This window comes from Alligator mississippiensis, chromosome 3 (genome assembly GCF_030867095.1).
Source record: "Alligator mississippiensis isolate rAllMis1 chromosome 3, rAllMis1, whole genome shotgun sequence".
Lineage (NCBI taxonomy): Eukaryota > Metazoa > Chordata > Crocodylia > Alligatoridae > Alligator > Alligator mississippiensis.
Genome location: NC_081826.1, coordinates 53,677,300 through 53,700,191, shown reverse-complemented (window position 1 = coordinate 53,700,191; position 22,892 = coordinate 53,677,300). Strand labels below are relative to the sequence as shown.

Here is a 22,892-nt window from a genome sequence, read left to right as displayed (position 1 = left end):
CAGCAAATTTAAACAGGCTGCTTTTTACCCTGTTGTCCAAGTCACTAATAAAGAAACTGAACAGTACGAGCCCATGTACCTATATATTTATCAAGGGTGTAGGTTGTAGCCATGTTGGTTTGAGGACCTAGGCAGACAAGGTTCTTTGGGTGAATCTAATATTTTTTATTAGACCAACTTAAATAGTTGAACATTTTTTTTTAGCAAGATTTTGGGTTTAAGAACCCTTTGTCAAGCTGAGGAAGTCTCTGCAGTTGGTGTGTGCTCTTCCTGGATGGAATGAATAGTAAAGAAGCCAGAGGCTGGTCTGCATGCAAGACAGGCAGTCAGTGAAGATGTAAGTTGAGGAATCAGTGGGTGAGAGACAGGCTGGGTGAGGGGGAGGGGAGAGAAAAGGGGGATGTATGTAGCAGTTAAATAGTGGAGAGGTACCTGAGGAGTCAGATGTCAGGCAGGTTATAATGTGTCATAAATCCAATGTCTATATTTAGTCCATGATTTTTTTGTATCCAGGAGGTTGATGAAGTTCATAGGCTCATCTCTGAGAAGTGTTTTGTAAGTTCCCTTTGAGGATTTTACAAAACCTGAGAGATTGGATAAAGAGTGGTTTTCTTCTGAAAAATGCGCCCTCACAGGTAATTGGGTATTCCTGTCTCTGATAGATTTCCGATGTGCATTAATTCTGGTGCACAGTTGTTGTTTGGTCTCTCCTACATATTTTCCATCAGGGCATTTGGTGCCTTGGATGAGATATATTACATTTCTGGAGGAGCAGCTGTAAGATCTGGGAATGCTGATGGTTCTGTCAGGTGTAGTAATTGTGGGGGTGGTGGTGATGTGTTGGTAGGTTTTACATTTCTTGTCATGGCATGGTCTGGATCCTTTTGGTGTGTTCTGGGCCTGAGAAAGTTTGTTTCTGATGAGGTTAGCGAGGTTTAGTGCTTGTTTGAAGGCTAGGATGGGTGCTTCTGGGAAGATCTCTTTAAGAATAGGGTCCCTTTCTAGTATAGGTTGCAATTGTTTGAGGATTTTCCATATGGGTTCGAGGAAAGGATGATATGTCATAACCAGCGGTGTGTGATTCATGGGGGTTTTTCTTCTGTACTGCAGCAATTCTTCATGTGGTATCCGGGTGGCTCTTTCAAACGTGTGATCTATCTATCTGTTTTTCCTCTTCTCTTGCTTTTTTTTTTTTTTTTTTTTTAATTATTTGCAATCTAGTCTCATGTCAAAGCCAAGAAGCACATCGGTATCAACTTGTGAAATTTGCACAGCTTAAAAATGCAGTTTGTTCAGGACAACAAAGGAAACAATTGTCTTTCCAGCATAGTTTTCCTACATGTTTACAGAAGTGCTTTGTGTTTCCTGGTTTTACAGCTTCCCTCACCTCACTGAGAAGAGATTTAATCAGGAACATTTTTTAAAACAAGTACTATGTAATGACTGAATGAGGTTGAAAACAAGAAGAAAAAACCACAGAGAGTCTGTGGCTCATTAACACAAACATACTTGGCAGTAAAAAGATTTTGAAACAGGTATAAGTGTAATATATTCTCACATTAGTATTCTTTTTACATTGCCAGAGCAATGGCTTTAGTGATAATAATCTCACTTAAGTCGTGGGGAACAAGGGCCAGATTCTGATCTAATTCCTATGCATGTTAACACAGAATAATTCCCCGCCAAATTTGACCTAAATGCTAATGCATTCTTTACGTGTACACAAAACGCCACTGTTACACAAGTTTCCTTAATTACAGAGCTAGGTATGTCTTATTTTAGAAAAGAAATTAAGAATTATTCCTACGATGAAGTTATTATTGTTAGATATGTATTTTCTTACATTACTGACATTAAAATCAGGAACAGTGTAGTAGTCCAGCAGTATTAACAGAGGTTTAAATAAATAAATCCTCATTCAGGCAAGACTTAGCCTCTTCAAAGGGCATTTTGCTTGAGTAAGGGCTTCAGAATTTGGTCCTTAGTTTTGAAAATATTTGAATCAAAACTTTTAAAGATTGCTTTTCCAGTATTTAGGAAATACCCAAACCGTATATGTGGAAAAATATCACAGAACACTCAAATTGTATTTAAAAAAAATCATATTCAGTCATGACCGTTTATATATCAATGCTTTAGTAGAGTTTAGGAGAGCTTTTCAGTCAAGAGCTGCTAGGTAGCATTCACTGATGCTCTGTTTTTAATTACTTGGAAGGTGCTCAGATAATATGGTGGTAAGAGCCATATAAGTGTAGCCCGGGTACACCCAGGGGTGTGCCCTGTCTGCAAGTGGAAGGAATGGGGTGGTCAGGCAAGAGTGCCGTGAGAGGGGCCTGCTACTGGGGAGCAGTTCCTTCTTTTCTCTATAAAGCCAGGCCAGGACAAAGCACTTCACTATATACAAATTTATTGCTATACAAAATAAATATAAATAATAGACATTAAATACTTACAGTAGAATTAGTATGTGATACCTGTCACAATAACCTGCAATCAACACATTGCACCACTTCGAGGGACTTCAAAACATAGAACAGGTGATTCACAGCATAGGTAATAATTAACCCCCTGCACATATGAACATTAACACCCTGGAACAGGTAAGTCAAGGCATCAGCATAATAAACACACATAAAAATCAACTTAGATAAACCCAGGTAAGTTGAGGTAGCAATATTCCAATAATAGGCAGTAAACATATACAGGTAATGAAGACAGGTAAACCCATATAAACCCCCTTAAGGGGTACCCATAACTATATTAACCTCTACAGTACAATCACAAAATATGGGGTGCAACCAGCACCCCACAGGATGTTCCCTGGAGCCTCTCCCTTTAGGGCTGCGGACACGCTCCCTGCCACAATGGAGGAGGGTGGAGGCTGCAGACCCTCCTCTCCCAAGCCCTCCTCCCCTGTGGGACCTGCAACTCAACTTTCCCAGCAACTCATGCTCCCGCTCTGAAGTAGCCAAGGTTCGTCCCCTGGTGGCCAGTCCCGCAAGGGCCTCTCTACGGCAGTGCCTCCGGCATCCTCTTGATGGCCTGGTGCCCCGCACTAGGCACCTAGGGCGCTCTTACGGGAGCCCAGCCCTTCCCTGGCGTCATGCCGGGGGTCCTTCCCTTTCCTGGGCCCTGCTCTGGGCACCAGGGCTCTTTTAGTTTAATGCTGAGCCACACTGTGGGGCTCTGGTTACCTGACCTAGCTGGAGCTAACTTGAGCAGCCTTGAACTGCTCTTGAGCTTGACTCTCCCTGCACCGACCTGCACATCGTGTGGGGCACGAGCAGCCTTGAGCCATTTCCAGGGGTGGCTCTCCATGTGCCGGTCCACACACCGGGTGAGGCCTGAACAGCCTCAAGCTGCTCCCAGGCCTGGCTCCCCATGCGCCAATCCATGTGCTGCCCGCCTAGTCGCTTGCCAGGCTCTCAGGCTCAAGCCGCCTTGAGTGGCTCCTGGAGCCTGAGCGCCATGCACCTATCCGCACACCATTAAGGCTCAGGCAGAGTCCCAAGGACAATCATCTCTGGAGCTCCTCTCTCCTTGCCGTCCCTTGGCACATCTCTCTTCCAGCGTGTTGAGCATGCTCTCCTTTTATAAGCTTTGGGGGTTCCACCCGTGAAGTCTGGCAGATCCGCTATGCTGCAATCCACAGTCCAGTCAGGGAGCTCCTTTTCCCCTCCCTTCAGGAAAGGGGTGGTGCCTGCTTTCTCTCAGCTTGTTTCTGATTGGTGGATTGTTTATAGTCTTTGCTCCCTTGGAGGGCTAAGCTTGTTTGACACAGGCTGTTATCACTCTATTGCCTCTTAAAAAGCCTTATTTTCAGGTACTTTCTCTACTGGAATAGAGTCTAGAGACCCTCAGTAGTCTAGAGGTAGGTATGGTATAAATATAGTATACAACAGTCCGCACCACAGAATGATTCCATAAGCCTTCTTGTTCTCATTGACCTGATTATAATATTCCTGATAACAAGTTACTCTCTAAGTCCCTTAGTTGGAATGACAATGGGTAAACTTTTCTGTTATTTCCTTTTCCAGTTGTATTATTACTGCTGCTACTGGTGAAATAAGAAAATTATATCTTGCCATACTTACTCAGATGTACAAGGCATCTGCTGCAAAACTGAAAAGCAACGTTCAGATTCTTAATATATTATATTCCAGCTCTTCACAACCCCCCAGAGCATTACGTAAGCTTACCATTGGGTCGGACAGGAGGGCTGCGAACCAAAGGGCTGGTGGACAAACTGGTTAGTACCATAGCTGCTGTCACTTTATCCATGTCCAGTTCTTCTGAAGATTTTCTGAAACAGAGGAAGAAAATGCATCAGCAAGCATCTGAATTGTTCAGAATTTCCTTCATAGATCTAGTCTGCAGGACAGTTGCACAAAACAGCACAACTACCTGGGCAGAGAAGCAGAGGAACTGCATCAGAAAGCATGGCTCTATCCCAGCTTTTGATACCCTGAGGTTTTAACAAATCAGCCCAATTTAAGGGGAAAAATACTGGAAAAGAAAGTGGATCTGCATAAGACCATGTCAGGACTACTGTGAACCTGTCACTTATCATGACTTCCTCCTCTATCAGCTGCTCACAACTTAAAAGTTAAGCATATGCTTAAGCACTTTTCTGGATAGAGACCTACAGAAACAAAAATAAGGTAAAATAACTCATAACAGTAATAATAATAGTAAAAGTAAAATATTATTCACTGCAGAGTAATGGAAGACCAAGACGCTAAAACTGAAGGGGGCATATGTTACCGTTGCTGAGTTCAATTAAGCCTCTTTTCATAGAATCATAGAAAATTAAGGTTGGAGGGGACCTCAGGAGGTTATCTAGTCCAATCCTCGAAGCAAGACCATCCCCAACTAGATCATCCCAGCCAAAGCTTTTTCTAGACAGGTCTTAAAAACGTCCAAGGATGGAGATTCCACCACCTCTCTGGGTAACCTGCTCTAGTGTTTTACTGCCCGTCTAATGAGAAAATTTTTCCTAATATCTAATCTAAACTTCCCCTGCTGCAACTTGAGACTGTTGCTTCTTGTTCTGTCATCTACTACCACTGAAAACAGTCTAGCTCTATCCTCTTTCAAACCCCCTTTAATGTAGTTGAAGGCTGCTATTAAATCCCCTCTCAGTCACCTCTTCTCTAGACTAAATAAGCCTAGTTCCCTCAGCCTCTCCTCAGAAGTTATGGGCCCCAACCCCCTCACTGTATTTGCTGCCCTCCGCTGGACTCTCTCCTATTTGTTCACATATTTTCTGTAGTGGGGGGCCCAAAACTGAACACAGGACTCCAGATGTGGCCTCACCAGTGCTGAATAGAGGAGAATAATCACTTCCCTTGACCTGCTGGCAACACTCCTACCAATGCAGCCCAGTATGCCTTTAGCCTTCTTTGAACAAGGGCACACTGCTGGCTCATACTCAGATTACTGCCTGCTGTAACCCCCAGGTCCTTTTCTGCAGAGCTGCTGCCCAGCCTGTTAGCCCCCAGCCTGTACTGGGGCATGGGATTGTTCTGTCCTAAGTGCAGGACTTTGTGCTTCTCCTTGTCGAACCTCATGTGTTTTCCTTTGGCCCAATCCTCCAATTTGTCTAGCCCACTGAATCCTAGCCTTACCCTCCAGCATATCTACTGCTCCCCCCAGTTTGGTGTCATCTGCAAACTTTTGCTGTATTTGAAAGGCCAGTAACTTTGTCAGCCAGGTTTAAAAGCCAACTGCTTCAAATACAAATACATTTTAAAAAATTCAGTTCATCATCACTGCTCTTTTAGTTATTAGTAAACACCTGCTAGGCTACACAGTAAACCTGTCAACCAAGTGGGCACCCTAGCGTAAGATCACCATTTTTGAAAATGGACTAGTTTCAATCCTTGAATAATCTATAATGCTTGGCCCTCAGGAGATGGCAAGTATACAAGGGAAGTAACTGTTATGGTGTAGGGTGCTTGCAGCTGACCTGCATCTTTCTCAAAGTGGGAAAAGCTGGCTTTACCAGGGGACCAGACAGGGCAGCAGAACCCCAGGCAAACCCTAGCAGTCCATTTCCTTGGTGGCTTGAACTTCACTTTAAAGTTATTCTTTACCTGACAGAACTCCAGAGATGTAGACGTGTAAACACAGCATTACACACACACACGTTCCATGAGACAAAACGTGTCTCTCTCTGCCAGGGTAACTAGTTTGAAACAAGCTTTTAGAATCCCCCCTCCCCCCCCCCCCTTTTTTTTTTTTTTTTTTTAGATAGTGCAGAGCTCTTCCTTTCCTTACCTGGAAAAAATGGCTCCCTTTATACTACAGCATTTTTCAAATTACACTTCCATTTACATTCTGTCAAACAGATTTCTGCACCAAAGTAACAACTCCTGCACATCACAGGATGTGGACTAAGCTGACACAGACGAGATCTATTCACAAACATGCAGGAGACCCTCATAAACTCACATTTGTGAGCCACTGTGAATGACTGGGCTTTGCAAAGCAAAGAACAGTAAAAAAAAGGAGGCTCATTCATTATAAATGGCACAATAGTAATTTAATTTCATGTTTATAGATAAATTTCTATTATTACTTACTATGCTTCATAGACATTACTGAATAAACTGAATATTATTCTTAAATAATGAATTCATAATAACGAGGTTTCACAATAAATCTCTAATTTTATATTTTTGCTGAGAAATAGAGAAGGACCCCCAACCTTTGCTGTGAATTTAAAAGTTGAAGATTTATGAGGTTATAAAACTATCTATAAAAACTCTCCTCTTTTTTTAATTAGCTGCCTGACAACTAATCATCATAAACTAATTTTACCCTACAACTGACAGCTTTTTTTATTGAAATTCAGGATCTCAAGTGACTTAGGCCATTAAAGGCCAGGTTTGCAATTAAAAGTTTTGCTGTCATAACTATGTTGAATAGCAGTGCAATTATTCTAACACAACAACACCTGCAAAAGTGTTCAAGTGCCTGGATAGCTGTTGCATTTTCCTTGGGTAAAACATGTACAGAACTTTCCCACATGACTGCCTTGAAGGAAAAGTGGTTAAATCTGCCAGTTTCAACAAAGTTTAGCCCAACTGCTCATGCAGAGACTACCTTAGTTTTGCTCATTACCCTGACTGAGCCTAAAATGGGTACACCTTGAACAATTCATTTGCATGACAGAGAAATGAGATGAATTAACAAACCACGAATGGTACTTAATTATTTGTAGGAACAGTCTGGCAAGATATTTCCATGTCTCCGACCCAAGCACATTTTACTTCCATCCAAGCCACTTCGGAGTTGTTCAACTCTTGATTTTCTTTTAGGGAAATAACTACCAGGGAAGGGCCTCTCTCTGTAAGCCCTGCAGGAGCAGTGATTGTTTTGGTGGAATTTGCTGGGAATTCTGTCCATTCTACTCCAATGGGACATTTTTTTCTGGGCTCAGCTCCCCTTTCCATTTTGGGGGCAGCCACAGTGAAATCCCAACCCCTGATGCCTCAGTCATGATAGATAGTTCTCATGGATAGCTTTAGGATTAGTCCAAGACTATTTATCCTCTACACTACTTCATTTACCCAGGCCAGTAATGCAACTCTGGTCTCCTGCCCTCTTAGGATTGTGGAGTCAGACCAGATTCTCTGCTTTCAAAAGTTTATCCAATTGAACCTCCATCATACAAGGTTTCCTGGGCTTGCTTTTTTCCCATTGGTGGCTACCTTCACCAAAGTATAAGCTTTTTTGTTTTAGATTGTTAGGTTTCTATAGAAGAAAAATGGTCGAAATCCCTTTGTTCTGATTCAGAAACTCTGCACAAGGCCTTTTCTGGGATCCTTGGCACAGGTCCAAATATAAGGAGTGCTGGGTACTATTTGTACTCCCCTCAACTGCTGTTCTACCACCCATCTAGGAAGAATGGGATAGCACGCACCATTCTAGAATTTTTTAGAAATAAAACCAAATGATTTCCACCAGCCTATCAGTGTGTCGGGTGTGCAAGAATGGTGAGTACTTTGTGGATCCTCCACTGCCTGATGCACTCTAGATTCAGAGTTTCTCACTTTATCTGTTTGCATTTCACTCGGGACCCCAAACCTGGTAAAGAATTTATTCACTAAAGCCTCTGCAGCTGTCAGACTGCCTTGATGTCTTACCGCAGTGGTGCTCAATTTTTTGGCCCGAAAGGCCAGATAAGTGGCATGGGGCCAGTCTATGGGCTAGGTCCCTCATGGGTTGCCACTCATGGCCGTGCTTTCTGCCTGCCGGGCTCCCCACAAATCCTGGAATTTGGCAGTTCCAGAACCTATGGGAGCAGAGATCCAGGGAATTATGAGGAGCCCAGTGAGCCAAATGACTTGGCCAGTGGGCCAGGGATTGAGCACCCCTGTCTTCCTGGGTAAGCTGAAGTACATTTTGTGAAAGAGCTCATAACTATAAGCAAATACATATTGCCAATCGGTCACAGGAAAAAACATAAGCCCATCCACAACACAAAGATACTATTGCAGAGCTCACCCAGTATTAGAGAGATTCTTTTTTGCAATACAAGCATCGCATTATCTGCACCATTTTTCAGTACCCTGGCGAGGAAGTTTGGCGCTCACGGCAAGCCAGCAGCAGCCCACCTTCACCCCACACACACATCTGGGGGGCAACCCACCTACCACATACTTGCCTGTGAGTGCAAAACAGGCATTAGGAAAGGAACAAAAAATCCTAAATGTGGAATATACAATAAAAGGTACAATAAAAAGTGGGTTGTTTTTTTTTCAATCAGTCATTAATCACAAATGTTCAAATCTTCCTAACACTGAAGAATCGGTAAGTGTAGCCTAATGCATGGTTATTTTCTAGAATGCTCTCAGACAGCAAACAAAATTGCAGCTACATTATAAAAAGAATCTCTTTTTTGTGTTGGGCAAAGTACTGTACCATAAGAATCCACAATCTTGTGTTCCAAGATATTATGAATCCACTAAATAGTCTGCATTAAAATAATATTAGGTTACCACCTAACAACTGAAATATTGACAAATCAATGAGCTGATCTTGTTAGTTGTTGGTTATAAAATATAAATGATAATGTACTAGCCAATACAAAACCAAAATATAAAAGTAGCCAGAAAAAAACAAAGAATACAAAATCCTTATTAGTTTTTGAAAGGAGTAGGTTTTCATATATTTGTATATAAATCAGTAGAGTTCTGTAGAATTGTGTCATCTGAGTGAAATATACCATTATAACTTGCAGTTAAATGATGAACCAGATGCACAATGACATGATGCATTTATTATGAGCATCGGAGACTTACTTGACTGTGCTCTTACTGGCCAGATGTCAATAGCTTCCCAACTTTTCTTGGGACTGTCAAGACTGACACACCAATGGAACAGACATAGATTCATAGATTGTAGAGTCAGAAGGGACCACAATGGATCATCGTGTCCAACCCTCTGCCCCTGGCAGGAAAGAGGACCGAGGTCAGATGACCCCAGCCAGGTGACTATCTAGCCTCCTCTTGAAGACCTCCAAGCTAGGTGATAGCACCACCTCTCTTGGAAGCCCATTCCAGATCCTGGCCACCAGATCCTGGTGAAAAATTTCTTCCTAATATCTAACCTAAATTCACTCTCAACTAGTTTATACCCATTATTCCTAGTCACTCCCTGGGGTGCCTTAGTAAACAGCGCTTCCCCTATTCCCCGTTGACCTCCCCTAATAAATTTATAGACGGCCACAAGATCTCCCCTCAGCCGTCTCTTGTGAAGGCTGAAGAGATTCAGCTCTCTCAACCTCCCCCCGTAGGGTCTATCATGAAGGCCACTAATCATGTGAGTGGCCCTCCTCTGGACCCTCTCGAGATTCCCTGCATCCCTCTTGAAGTGTGGCGCCCAAAACTGGACACAGTACTCCAAATGCGGCCTGACCAGTGCAGCATAGAGGAGGAGCATCACCTCCTTTGATGCATTAGTCATGCACCTGCTAATTCACGACAAGGTGCGATTGGTCTTGTTGATGGCCTCGTTACACTGCTGGCTCATGTTCATCTTGGAGTCAATTATAACTCCAAGATCCCTCTCTGCCTCCGAGCTGCTGAGAAGGATACTCCCCAACCTATAGGTGTGCTGGGGGTTCCTCCTTCCCAGGTGGAGTACCTTATATTTATCTTTATTAAACTGCATCCTATTTCTCTCTGCCCATTGATCCAACCTGTTCAGGTCACCCTGAATCTGCTCCCTGCCGTCCAGTGTACTAACTTTGCCCCATAACTTGGTATCATCAACGAACTTGGAGAGGGTGCTCTCCACGCCCTCGTCCAAATTGCTGATGAAGATATTAAATAATATCGGTCCGAAGACCGAACCCTGTGGGACCCCACTGCCCACCTACCTCCAGGCCGAGAAGGAGCCATCCACCACCACTCTCTGGGTGTGCTCCCTAAGCCAGTTGGCCACCCACCTGACCGTGTAGGCGTTCACTTCACAGTTTGCTAGTTTCCCAATGAGGATAGGGTGCGAAACATGCTCCGCCACACTAATCATTACCAGGAATCCTGGTTTTCTGTGATAAAAAAAATCAAGTTTTCAAATAAAAAACCCCCCCAAAATGCACATTTTTCTGTGATTAAAATGAAATGCCAATGCACGAGCATGCACGCACACACACAGAGTAGCATTTGTTTTAATCATGGGAAAATGTGGATTTTGTGGAGTTTTTTTTAATCAGAAATTTTGGATTTTTTTAATCAGAGAAAACCAAGATGCCTGCTCATTACTCTACTATTTTCATTGAATGCAGTTTTCAATGATACCCAATGCCATGATAAATTAGTTACACAAAATATCTTCATCATAAATTTTCCGCCCCCTTCCAAGTGCTACATATCTGAACACATCATAAAATAGCATCAGAACCCACCACTAAACATTCCAACTATTCTTGACACAACTGACAACATTTTATGATTTAAGTGTTTGGTCTCTGAATGTAAAAATACATGAGTGAAAGTTACATGATATCTCAATGATACCTGGGTTGTAATGATTTAAAGACAACATGATGCCCCTGAGAATGAGTTAGCCATGTAATGCAAGACGAATGAGTCACAAATTTGATTTAAATTGCTTATGGAGACTATGTTTGACTGAAGAGTCTAGCTGTAACCAACTGGCAAGTAAGTGGTATTTTTCAAAGTCTTTTATTTCTCCTCCAACCAAAGAGCACAAGCAGCCATGCCCTTATGGAAAGACAGTCTATTGCAATGAAAACAATAGGGACCTTTAAAAATACCATACACTTCTATAGAAATTACTGTAAACAGCTGTCAAATCTAATAGAGAATGACTTATTTATTTAGGTTTTTTAACCATCTTATAGAATTCTATTTATTCTACCTAGAATTCTACCTATAAAATTCTAGAAAAATAATTCAATTTTATAGGGCAGTTCACAAAAATGTATAGAAAGGTTATCATTATCCATTAACTTCTAAAAACTTCCATAAATAGCTTCCATCTCTCTAGAATAAAAAGGTTAGAAGGGACCTCAAGGATTGTAAAGTCCAACCCCTTGAAGAAATACGGAATTCACTATTTTTAACCATCTTAGATAGTTACCTAATCAACCTCTTCTCAAAAACCACCAATACGGAACATTCCATCCTTTCCCTAAAGAACATGCAAATGCAGGTATCAAATTTAGGTGAAATTAATTCATGCACATTAACAAACTTGTAGACATGACCCAGCACTAACTTTAGTGCTGGGCCTGCCCTGCCACTAGGGGACTGGCCTAAGCCCAGCCCCAGGGAACATCCAGCAGCTAGGGTGCTGGACACCGGCCCTGCCCCCTAGGCCCCCCCCAATAGCCCCCCACTCTGGGCCTGAAGACCCAAAATATTGTAAACAGTTTTCCCCTTGCATATACTTTCCCACTTGTAAGCGGGTTTTTATTGTTGGTGGATGGGGAGGGTGGTGGATGGGCTCTGTTGGTTGAGGGGGGAGGGGATTCTGTTTGTTGCGGGGGAGGTATGGCAGTGGGTGTTGTGAGGTTAATACAGTTTTTTATGTTTCACCTATGTGCATGTCCTGAGAGTGGTGCTGGGGGTGGGCAGGGGGTGTGTGGGCAGCGGGGCAGGCAGGCTGAAGTGGGGAGTGCTGGGGGGCAGGGTCAGCCAGAGCCTCCCACAACCAGTGCCCTGGCCTCTGCTGGCGAGTGCGTGGCTGCCCTGGGACTTGGTCATTGCTGGCAGGGGCCAGGCTGGAGCAGCAGGGCACTGGGCGTCACTTGCAGGGGCAGGGGCAGTCCTGGCATGGGGAGGCAGGGTGGGAAAGGAGGAAGCTGTCACATGCTGCCCCTGTGCTGGGCAGAGAAGGGGTTGGACAGGGATCAGAGTTTCCCAGATGGCTGCCAAGTGCTGGCAGTTGGCTCTGGCTTCAACATGGCTGTCAAGTGCTAGCAGCCATGTGGCTGGAGGCTGGTGCTCCCCCTGGTGGCCACAGAGGCACATGGCCGGGCTACAGGGACTTGAGACTAACTTTAGCACCAAGTCTCTGCACATATAGACACCTGCCAAAAATCATTTAATGCACATTAAATGCATTAAATTAAAAAATCATTAAATGCATGAAATTCATGAATTTAAATGCATTAAATTCAATTGCACTTAAATGCATGTGTAGATACATCCAAAGTGCTCTTCTACACTAATGCACAGTAGCACTGATTACAGTGCATTAACAAACGTGAAAACTTGCCCAGTAAATGCCAATGTTTACGTCCTTATGTTCTTAAGACATACCAGAGCTACTACCAACTGAGCACTAGGTGATCTTTAACCTAGACCTCTGGGGAAATTTTCCTACCTTTGCATTTCTATTTGTGCAGTTCCAGCAATGGCAGAAAGTGATGCAGCTTGGAGAGAGTCCTGGTGTTTTTTAAACCACATGATGCAAGCAGATGATTTCAAGTTCCGTCAGTATTCACACTATCCTCATTGCCATGAAGTTGTGGGAATGATAGTGTAAGGGCAGGACACTGCCCAGACATACCAAAACACTTTTTATATATAAACACTGGTTCTTAAAAGGTCTGCTCTTGTCTTTTTGAAGTCAAGGGGAATATCAAACTGACTTAAAGGAGGTTTGACCCCTAAGTCTCATTCCCTACAATGTGCAAAATGCTATGCGTTAATATGTGTGTTTCTGTGTGTGTGTGTGTGTGTGTGTGTGTGTGTGTGTGTGTGTGTGCATACATGTGTATGTGTGCACATGCACATGTGTGGAAGGGGGATAGGAATTAAGGACAGTAAATCACTATCAACTTGTTAGCCAATAGAGCAGGCAGAACTTTAGGCTAGGGACAGACATTCAAAAAGCCTGAGCCTGAATTAATTCAATCTTTGCCGGTTAGTCTAACCGGGCTAGGCTGAACTGGCTTGAAATCAGACAGACATTCTTTCTGGACTGAGGAAATTCAGGCATATGCCTGCAGTGGCTCAGGCTAGAAGCTGGGGGGCACTAGAGAAGCCCTTCCTTCCATTCTGCAGGGAGCTGAGCTGAGGGGGTGTGGCCAGCAGCATTCCCCCTAAACTGTGTGGTGTGCGCGTGGTCATGCAGGTGTGCTCATACTGCGCTGCCAGGTGTGCCTGTGCAGCCACGCACCTTAAAGGGAATGCTGGTGGCCAGGCCCTGGCAGAACTCTCTCATTACGGAGGTCTGCCTACATGGTCCCAGACTTTTATTTGCTGGCTGCTCAAGGGGCAGGAATGTTGCCAGCCCGCAGCCCTGGGCTAGCACTCTAAGGCAAAGTGGGGGTATCTGTTGATGATAGGGCACTTTTCAATCTTTTTCCCTGCTTCATCATACTGTCTGCAGCAAACTGATAGGCAAGCAAGCCAGCAGGGGGCTGATAGTGATAACAGTCTTTATCACCCGATTAGCAAAACAATGGTGTCTCTCCATTACTTCAAACTTCTTAAACAGCTTACCAGCTGACCTGCTGATTAACTCCAAAGAGCCCTAAGCAGTCACTGCTCTGTTTGCCTGCCCCAGTGAAATTGGAAAGAGATGTACACACAGACACCTCTTGGCACTAGCTAGCTTACCACATGCCTAGGGTCTGTGGGGCTGGGGTCCATGCTGTGGGAGATGGGAGGGAAGGAGATGGGAGAGAGGGGGGATTTCCTGCTTGAATATCGAGGGGGGGCTAGGGCAGGGGGAAGTCAGATAGACCCTCCTGTGTCTGCAGTCTCTGCTGGAGCTTTACACAGCACTAGCTAGCATACCACATGTTGGCTATTGTCTGTGCTTAAGCAGCGAGTGGGGGGGGGCGGGGAGAAGAGGGGCACAAGGAAGCCAGCAGACCCTGTTGTGCCTGCAAGTTTCTGCCCGAGCTCTGGCCAGGGAGCAGAGTGGGGAGGGGCGAGCTCTGCTGTGGAACAGAGAGCCCAGCTCAGCCCAAAGAGCATGCCAGGATGCTGGAGGACTCTGATTTAACTTAAACCAGCAAGGGGTCTGGGACAGACAATGCATAAACTGGTTTGACCCAAATCAGTTAAGTCTGATACTACATACAACCAGGTTTATCCCAAGCCAGTTTCAGACTTTTTCAAACTGGTTTATGTGCACTGAATGTCTGTTCTGTTACAGGTTTAAACCAGTTTATGTGTAATGGCTGTCCCTAGCCATATAGACAAGGAAGTTGTTACATGAATCAGAAACTGACACAGAAAGAAAAGCTGTAGTTAAGGTGATCAATGTGTACTTAATTTTGTTTCCCTGAAACAGTTGATCAATAAACATTTTTAACTTTTCAGACAGCCCTGACCTATCAGAAAAACTAGCTAGATGAAAAGCCCTCAGGACGCCTACCGAAACTGAAATAAAAAGTCATTAAAAAGTGGTTTGCTTCAAAATGGAGTGATCAGGTGAATGGTAATTATTTTCTATGTTAGGAGGCCAAATCAAGAATTCAATTTAAAAAGGAACAACAAGTACTACACAGAACAATCATACACAATGGTCAGTGGCAGGCACCGACACACTAAAATGATGTTTGTGTGTCATTCCATCCATTTGTACAGCAGTTCCTCCATACAAAAAACAAACAATGAATCAACTGTTAAAAAACTAATGGGTGAAAGGTCAATAGCACACTGAAGCTCAAAAGAGGAAAATAATACAAAACTGTCTGTCAGTAATCATTACTGTTTTTATGCACACACTACATTTGTTTCCTTTTTCTGTTTCTTTCTGTTGTTAGAAATAACTTAATTCACCAAGGGGGGTATCTGAATATGTGGTTCTTGTATACTGGACTATTTTCAGAAAGGAGATGTTAAATTTCTGCCATTATTGGATACATTTGCTTGGACCAAGGTCTACAAGCTGTTGTGCAATCTGATTACCAACATACCAACATGACTGGTATGGATTGCTGGAAAGGAGATGGAGGGGATGGGGGGAGAGAGTAAAAGACAGTACAGCCCATCACAGGTAGCAAAAAATGCTTTAGGACCTGGTGCTGCGCTTTCTGGAGGGAGCTGGAAAGTGAGAACAGAGAACAGGATAGCCTGTATCTCTAGCAGTGCATCTCCTACACATTACATGTATCCATTAGGGGTGTGCGAAGCGGGTCGTATTCGATTCAGATTCAGATGTGGCCCGATTTGGGGGACAGTGATTTGATTAGTTGATTCAGATCACTGTCCCAATTCAATTCAGCTGAATCCGAATCTGAAGATTCAATGCTGATTCGGAGAATCAGTGATTCAGCTATAGACACAGCTTTTAATGTTTTTTCTACATACCTTGAGGTACCAGGTGTGGCTCGTGAATGCTGAGATGGTGGGGCAGATGGAGTGTCCCACAGGAGTGCCCGCCTGGGTCAGCTGCTGAGCACACTGGGCCCCCACCCCTCAACCTCCTGGCACAGTGATTGGCCATGGGGGGACTCTGGGTGCCCCCCCAGACCCAGGAGGCACCAGTTGCTGAGCCAGGGGGGAGGGGTCCCCCGCGTGCTCCATGGCAGACCCAGAAATAAACCAGAAGTGCTTCTGGTCCACTTCCAGGTCCACTTCCAAGCACTGGGAAACCCCCCCAACCCCATGCTCCTGTAGGACACTCCATCCGCCCCACCATCTCAGCATTCATGAGCCACCTGGTACCTTGAAGTATGTAGAAAAAACATTTAAAGCTGTGTCTATGTCCGAATCATCGAATCTCTCTGAATCAATTCTGAGAGTTCCGATTCGATTCAGAGAGATTAAAGGGTCTCCTGATTCGATTTGGATTTGGAGATTCGGCTGCTGGATTGAATCAGCGACTGAAGCTTCGCACAGCCCTAGTATCCATCATTTTGGGATCCTATTCTGACCAGAGGTGGAAGGTGGGAGGAACTGGGGAAACAGGTTTGAAAATAGAATACAAATCACTCACTTCCTGGGTATTGTCTTAACCATTAGGCTACTGGACAAAAGAGGGTGAGTTGCCCTACTCCTCCTTGCTGCTTTTTGCAACTTGAGTACCTTAAAGGCTAAAATTAAGGCACATTATAAAAGAAGACCTGTTAACAGTTCCAGGGACTTGAGTAAGGCAAAATAGGATTATACTTAAAGACTTACATGCCTAAAAGCTGTATAAGTACTATTTAGATATATAGAAGGAGGGTGCAATACAAGCCTTTGCTTTCAATTCCTTGCCCTCCTCCCCATTATAATTGGCAGTCTGAATTACTTTTAAAGATTCACCAAATGTGTCTATTAATATTAGTAGCATCATAAAATCTTCTCTCTTCTACATGGAATAAATGTGTCTGCCAGTTAGTAGTAAATTTTACTTACAACAAGCTGCTATCTTATAATAATACTCCATAAAATAATATTCAACTGTTTTTCCCTCCCCATCAAATAGTGAAAATTTCACAGAATAATTAAATCTCCCAAAAGCTTATATTTTATAAGATACTTCCTTTATCATTGCAAGTCCACAGTAAGTTCTCCATCCCCAAAATCAAAGAGCCATCAGTCTGCTGTCATTCCTGCTGCCTGAGACTGGCTGCACCAACAGTTATAAGCATAAGGAGTCGGCTTTTCAAAATGAATCAGTCAGTTTCAAAATTGATCCATGAGTTGTTGCCTCTTTAATGGTTTGCCCTGTCTGAGCTCATAAAAGACTAGCCTTTTATTTTTTTGAAGCTAAAGGAAAAATATCAAAAAGATTTTTTATACCATAACACTATTTCTTGCCAATGTGTGAGAATATGTTTCCAAAAGCCCTTCCTAGGTTACCCAAGTCTAATCCCCTGGTATCAAAGGAAATATCATGACACAATCCATTGCTTAAACTCATCAAGTTTCATTTCCAAGTTAGTTAATTTTTTGCATGTGGAAAATTGTTCCAGACCAAAAGCAGCACAGAATTCAGTGCAAATTTCCTGCTTAAGTATTTATCCAAACTCTGGTAGGAGTTGCAGGTTGCACTGAGTTCCATGCTGCCACAGCTACACTGCAGACCTACTCACGCTACCTTGAGTATGTCTAATATACACTACACAATGGATATACCCTTAGTCTCCTTTCAAAAGATAAGCTGTTTGTTCCCCAAACCATACCACAGCCACCTTGCACCTCCTCCATTTTGAATTCCCTTTTTCTGAACATGGGAGACCAGAATTGTACACAGTCTACCTGATAGGGTCTCACGTCTGCCTTGTGCAATGGCAGAATTATACACCCCTATATTTACTAGAAATACCTTGTCTGATATATGCAAACAACACAAAGGTAACTCATGGCTCTCTGTTAAAAAATAGTACTTCTATGCCTTTCTCTCCTGTTTTTTCTCATTGGTGACACAGTTGGGAGTTCGGTTTTAAGAAAAGAAGGCAGAAAGTGAATGGAAGTGATTTACTTACTAAAATTCATGCTGTTACTCAAAAAATATGGTATTATTCATCATGGGTAAACTGGTGGGGCAGGCTGCAGCCCTATATAGTAATTGCAGTAGCTTGCATGATGCAAATACAGTACAACCTGTTATAACAACCCATCACTTTTAACAATCCCTATGACAGGAATCATTTTTCCATTATTATGATGTAGCCAATTGACTAATTCTGTTATAGTAAACACCCTCATTTTAATTTTCTCCTGGTTCCATGTGGATTCATTAGAATGAAGTTGACCTATATTAGGACTAGAGATGCACTGATATATTGGTCCATATTCTATCGGCACTGATAAAAGGAAAATTGACTATTGGCAATTGGCTGTTTATGACCAATAATGTCACCAATAAATGCCATGTGCATGCACTCAGCTGCAGCATACACACAGCCAGAAATGCAGCCTGGCAGGTTGAAGAGCACCGTCTGGCTGGTAAGTCTGTGATGGAGGAAGAGAAGGGGCATGGAGGGGAGGGCAACTGAGACCCCCACGGTGAAGGAGGGAGAGGGGCTGGGGCAGGCGCTGGCCAGCCGGGGTGGGGTGAGGCACGGGATGGAGGTCCAGGCGGCTTATCTGGGGGGCATGGGAGGGTACAGGGGGACAGCTCCCACTGCTGTGTGCACACCTGGAGGAGGCATAGAGAGCATGTGTTCCCCAGATTTGTGGGGTGAGGGTGGGCTGCCTGATGTGGGCTTAGAGGCTATGCTGGCCTCTTCCCGGAGGGGGGCACTGACCTGGGGCGGGTGGCAGTGGCCCTGGGAGGTGGTGCTATGGCGAATTTTGGGGTGGCTATAGCCCTCCTGTGGTCCCTCTCCGAGCGCCACCTCCACTCACCCCTGCCTGCCCTGAGTGCACCCCCAACTAGCCTCCCTGCTGGGAAGAGGCTAGTGCAGCTCCTGGTCCTGAACTCACAGCAGGCAGCCCACCCTCACCTTGTGCGCAAATCCAGAGGATGTACATGCCCCCCATGCTTCCCCCAGGGGTGTGCACAGCGGTGGGAGCTGCCCTCCATCCCACGACCTCCAGATGAGCTGCCCATGGCTCCATCCTGAGCCCCACTCTGCCCCACCCCAGCTGGGCTGAACCTGCCTCTGGCCTCACTCCTTCCCTTACCTTAGGGGCCTCAATCTGCCCTCTTCCTTCCCTCCCCACCCATGCCTCTTTCTCTCCCCCACATCCTTCCCCCCCCACATCTTACCATTAGGATGCTGCTCTCCAAGCTGCTGGGCTGCATGTCAGCTATCAAATCGGTATCGGCCGATATGGCTAGTTAATAATCGGATATCAGTATCAGCCAAAAAACTCTTGATCAATGCACCCCTAATTAGGAATTGACAACGTGGATCAGAGCTGTGGTCCATGTGGTAAATATCCTGTCTCAGCTGACCATCACCAGTATTAGATTCTTCAACAGAAGGTAAAAGAACCCTCCATACCTGTGGAGGGAGGAGTGTCACATCTTAGGCCCTGAAATTTTAAAGTTTGAGGTTTGTTAAGGGTTTGTGTTTGTTTGTTTTTTAACAACTCATCTAGTATTTGTTTCCATTACTGATATTTCTGAATAATCTTACTAGCCCATAACAAACCACCCATCTATCTTTGAGTCTTACTGACCCTGTGGCCTCCCATCCTACAGTAAGGAGTTCCACAGTCTAAATATATGTTCTGAGTGAAAAATTACTTTGTTACACTGGATTTGATTATGATGCTTTTCAACTTCACTTGAATATCCCCCTTCCCTCCTCCCCGCCTGCTTTATTTTTTTTTTTTTTTTACAATTATGAGACAGGGTAAATGGAATCACTTAAGGTGCCTTCTCTACATCATTCACATTTTGTAATGTCCCCTAGTATCCACCTTCCTTCTAAGATAAATAATCCCAACCTTTTCAGTCTCTCTTCTCAGGCATGTTTTTCCATAAACATCAAGCTATCTAAATACAAAATCTAGATCCTCTGGAGTGACTGAAATATGCTCAGCACTGCAAAGAGGCAAGCGATAAAAGAGGTTTTACATCATATTTGTGTTCTCCTGATCATAGGGCCACTGAAATCAATCTAGTAGTTGCCACAGCTTAAAGCAGCACAAGAGTTGCTCTAAATTATGCCTCCTAGTCCCAACAGGCCATTTCAGTAGCCTTGTTTCACCCTTGGTATATGCTATGCTAGCTCTAGACCACATGGGGCTTGGAAAGACAGATATGCTGACTTTCAGACTGATTTGCAAAGCCAAATGATATTAAAAATTGGTGCACATCTGATAACCAGGTCCATTATATTTAAAGAGAAGTGGATTGTACTACAGACTGAAACAAAACAAACTATTCAACATGATCTGTAGTTTAACCCTTCATTTTTAACTGCTAACAGCTTACGTATGCTAGGGTATTCATCACTTGTAGTCTCTACAGAATAACCCCACTTCAGGGTTACTATCATGTGCCTTACCATTATGTCTCTTGGCGTATGTCTACACAGCACAATGCAGTACAGTGTAGAGTTAACTCAGATATTGCAATTAGCTTAGCTGCATTAACACTGGTGCTTCAGTCAGCCTAATTATTTTACTGAACTCATTTGCAGTTAGTTTGAACACCTCTATATGGCACTGTACTGTGTCACAAAAACTTACCCTTGGGTTTTTTTCAGATTTTTTCCAGGGGTTTATTTGATATTTACAGCTGAAAGGTTTTTTCAGTTGTAGTAAAACACACCTGAAATTCAACCCCCAAATTTCTGAACTGTTAAGTACAAACACTAAGAGATTTCTGGTTCTTGCTTACAGAGGTGTCTTAACAATGGCTTCTGGGATTCCATTTAGAGACAAAAGGATGCATTGATATAATAGGAACTGGATAAAGTTGCTACAAATAAGGTTTCAAAATAAACAGCTTTTTTGAACAAATCTATTATATAAGGACAAAGTCTGTTTTTCAGTGAATGTCTCAGATATACAACACCTAGTATTCCCTGTTCTGTCCTCTGTGGACACAGGGTGCATCTACATGAGATGCTTTACTGCAAAGTTGACTAACTAGCTCATCAGTAAAACATCACCTTCTACACATGTGCCCCTATTAGGCTGGAGTAAACTAATTAACTATGCTGTAGGATAGTACTGCCTGACAAGTATTATCCTACAGTAGAGTTAATTGACTCTCTGCAATGCATGTGCAGACGGTGACCGGGGCTGGTTGGGGCACAAGGGTGCTACAGGCCTGCCAGCTAGCTCTGCACTATAGCACCCTTGTGCCCCAAGCAGCCAGCCCCCTGCGACATGCTAAGCTGTGGGGGAGCAGCTCAGGCTGGCAGGCTGACACCCCAGACCCTCCCCCAGTCAGGGCTACGCCACCCTGGCTCAGTGTGCCGTGGTCCTGTGCATATGTGTAAATGCTGCACCCAGGAATAAGACACTCCAGTGCAAACTGTGCCAGAGTTTATTGCATCACATAAATATCACATGTGGATGCATCCATAGAGAATAGTCTATAGCCATCTTTTTTATAGCCACCCTTCCTTTGAAAACAGTTATCAAATCCCTTCTCAGTCTCATATCTTCTAGACTAAATAATCACAGGTTTTCCAAGCTATGATCATATGTCATGCTTTCAAGATCTCTGATTGTTTCTGTTGCTCTCCACTGGCCTCCTTCCAATTTGTTCATGTCTGTCTTGAAACATGGCCCCCAGACTTAACAGAGTATGCCAGTTGAAAAAATCACTGGTGTTGTGTATAATGGAAGAATAACTTCCCTTCACTTGCAGGTGACACAGCTATTAATATAACCCAGCATATTGGCTTTTTTGCAGGAAGAGCACACTGTTGACCCATATTCAACTTATAGTTCACTATAACCTCCAAGCCCTTTTCTACAGTACTACAGCCTAACTAGTCATTCTCCAATTTGTATTTGTGCATTTGACCATCCTGTTCTAGATGCAGGATTTTGCCCTTGTCCTCACTGAATTTCATGGTATTAACATAGAATAATTTTTCAGTTATACAAGGCTATTCTGAATCCTAATCCTATCCTCCAAAGGATCTGCAACTCCACACTGCATGGTGTCATCTGCATATTTACTAAGTGTGCACTCAAATCCCATTCTCCAAATTATGAATGAAGATATTAAACAGTACTAGACTTGGAACAAATTCATTAGCAGCCTAACTTTATACGTTCTCCCAGTTAGACATTGAGTCATTGATGGCTAGTCTTTAGGCATTCATACACATACTTTTTTTCCTGTGATACGCTAGAGAGCCACCACTTCAGAGCAGACTTGATTAATTGAGTCTGCTCCGCATGTGACCTGAGGCAAACTGTACTGTGCTGTGTGCAGTTGTATAAACTGCAAAATATGCATTAACATGCATAAAATGGCAGTGGTGTGCTTTTCAACTAAAGCACCTTCGATGCGTTTTAGTTCAAAAGTGCGCTGATGCCATTTTCTCAGCGCTGACGTGCATTTCACCATTTATACAACTGAAAATGTCACAGTGTCCACAGCTGTGGCACTTGCACGTGTAAAAATGCCCTTTGAGCTTGATGATCTAACCAGTTACAGAAAATTACTGGATTTTCCTCTGAAGTGTATTACCTTAGCTTACTAATAAGAATGTCATGGGAAACAGTATTAAAAGCCTTGCTAAAGGGAAGGCATATTGCATACACTGCTTTGCTCCATCCACAAGGCCACACTCTGTGCAGCACCCCACCGTACCTGGATCTAGCACACAGGGCCAGCTGGCCTGTAACAGGGAGCCAAAGGCTCCTGTTACTAGAAAGGGGAAGGCACAGCAGGATAGTAACATAACACAAGTTCAGCACACATAAAACTGCTTTTAAAATGGCCAAAACCAGTTTAAAATAAACTTGGATGGATGTAGCATCAGACTTAACATGTTTAGGCTAAATGAAACCTCTGTCCCAGATCTCCTCCAGATTCAAGTT

The 22,892-nt window shown here is 43.6% G+C and overlaps 1 protein-coding gene across 4 annotated transcripts in view; it reads right to left on the bottom strand.

Moving 5' to 3' along the window:
• Positions 1-22,892, bottom strand: part of ZNF704 (zinc finger protein 704) — a 189,990-nt gene that overhangs the window by 52,646 nt on the left and 114,452 nt on the right. For all 4 annotated transcript variants that reach the window (XM_059723948.1, XM_014606906.3, XM_059723947.1 and 1 more), the window contains exon 3: positions 4,200-4,303. In XM_059723948.1, coding sequence (XP_059579931.1) covers positions 4,200-4,303 — 104 coding nt within the window. The remainder of the gene's footprint in view (positions 1-4,199; positions 4,304-22,892) is intronic.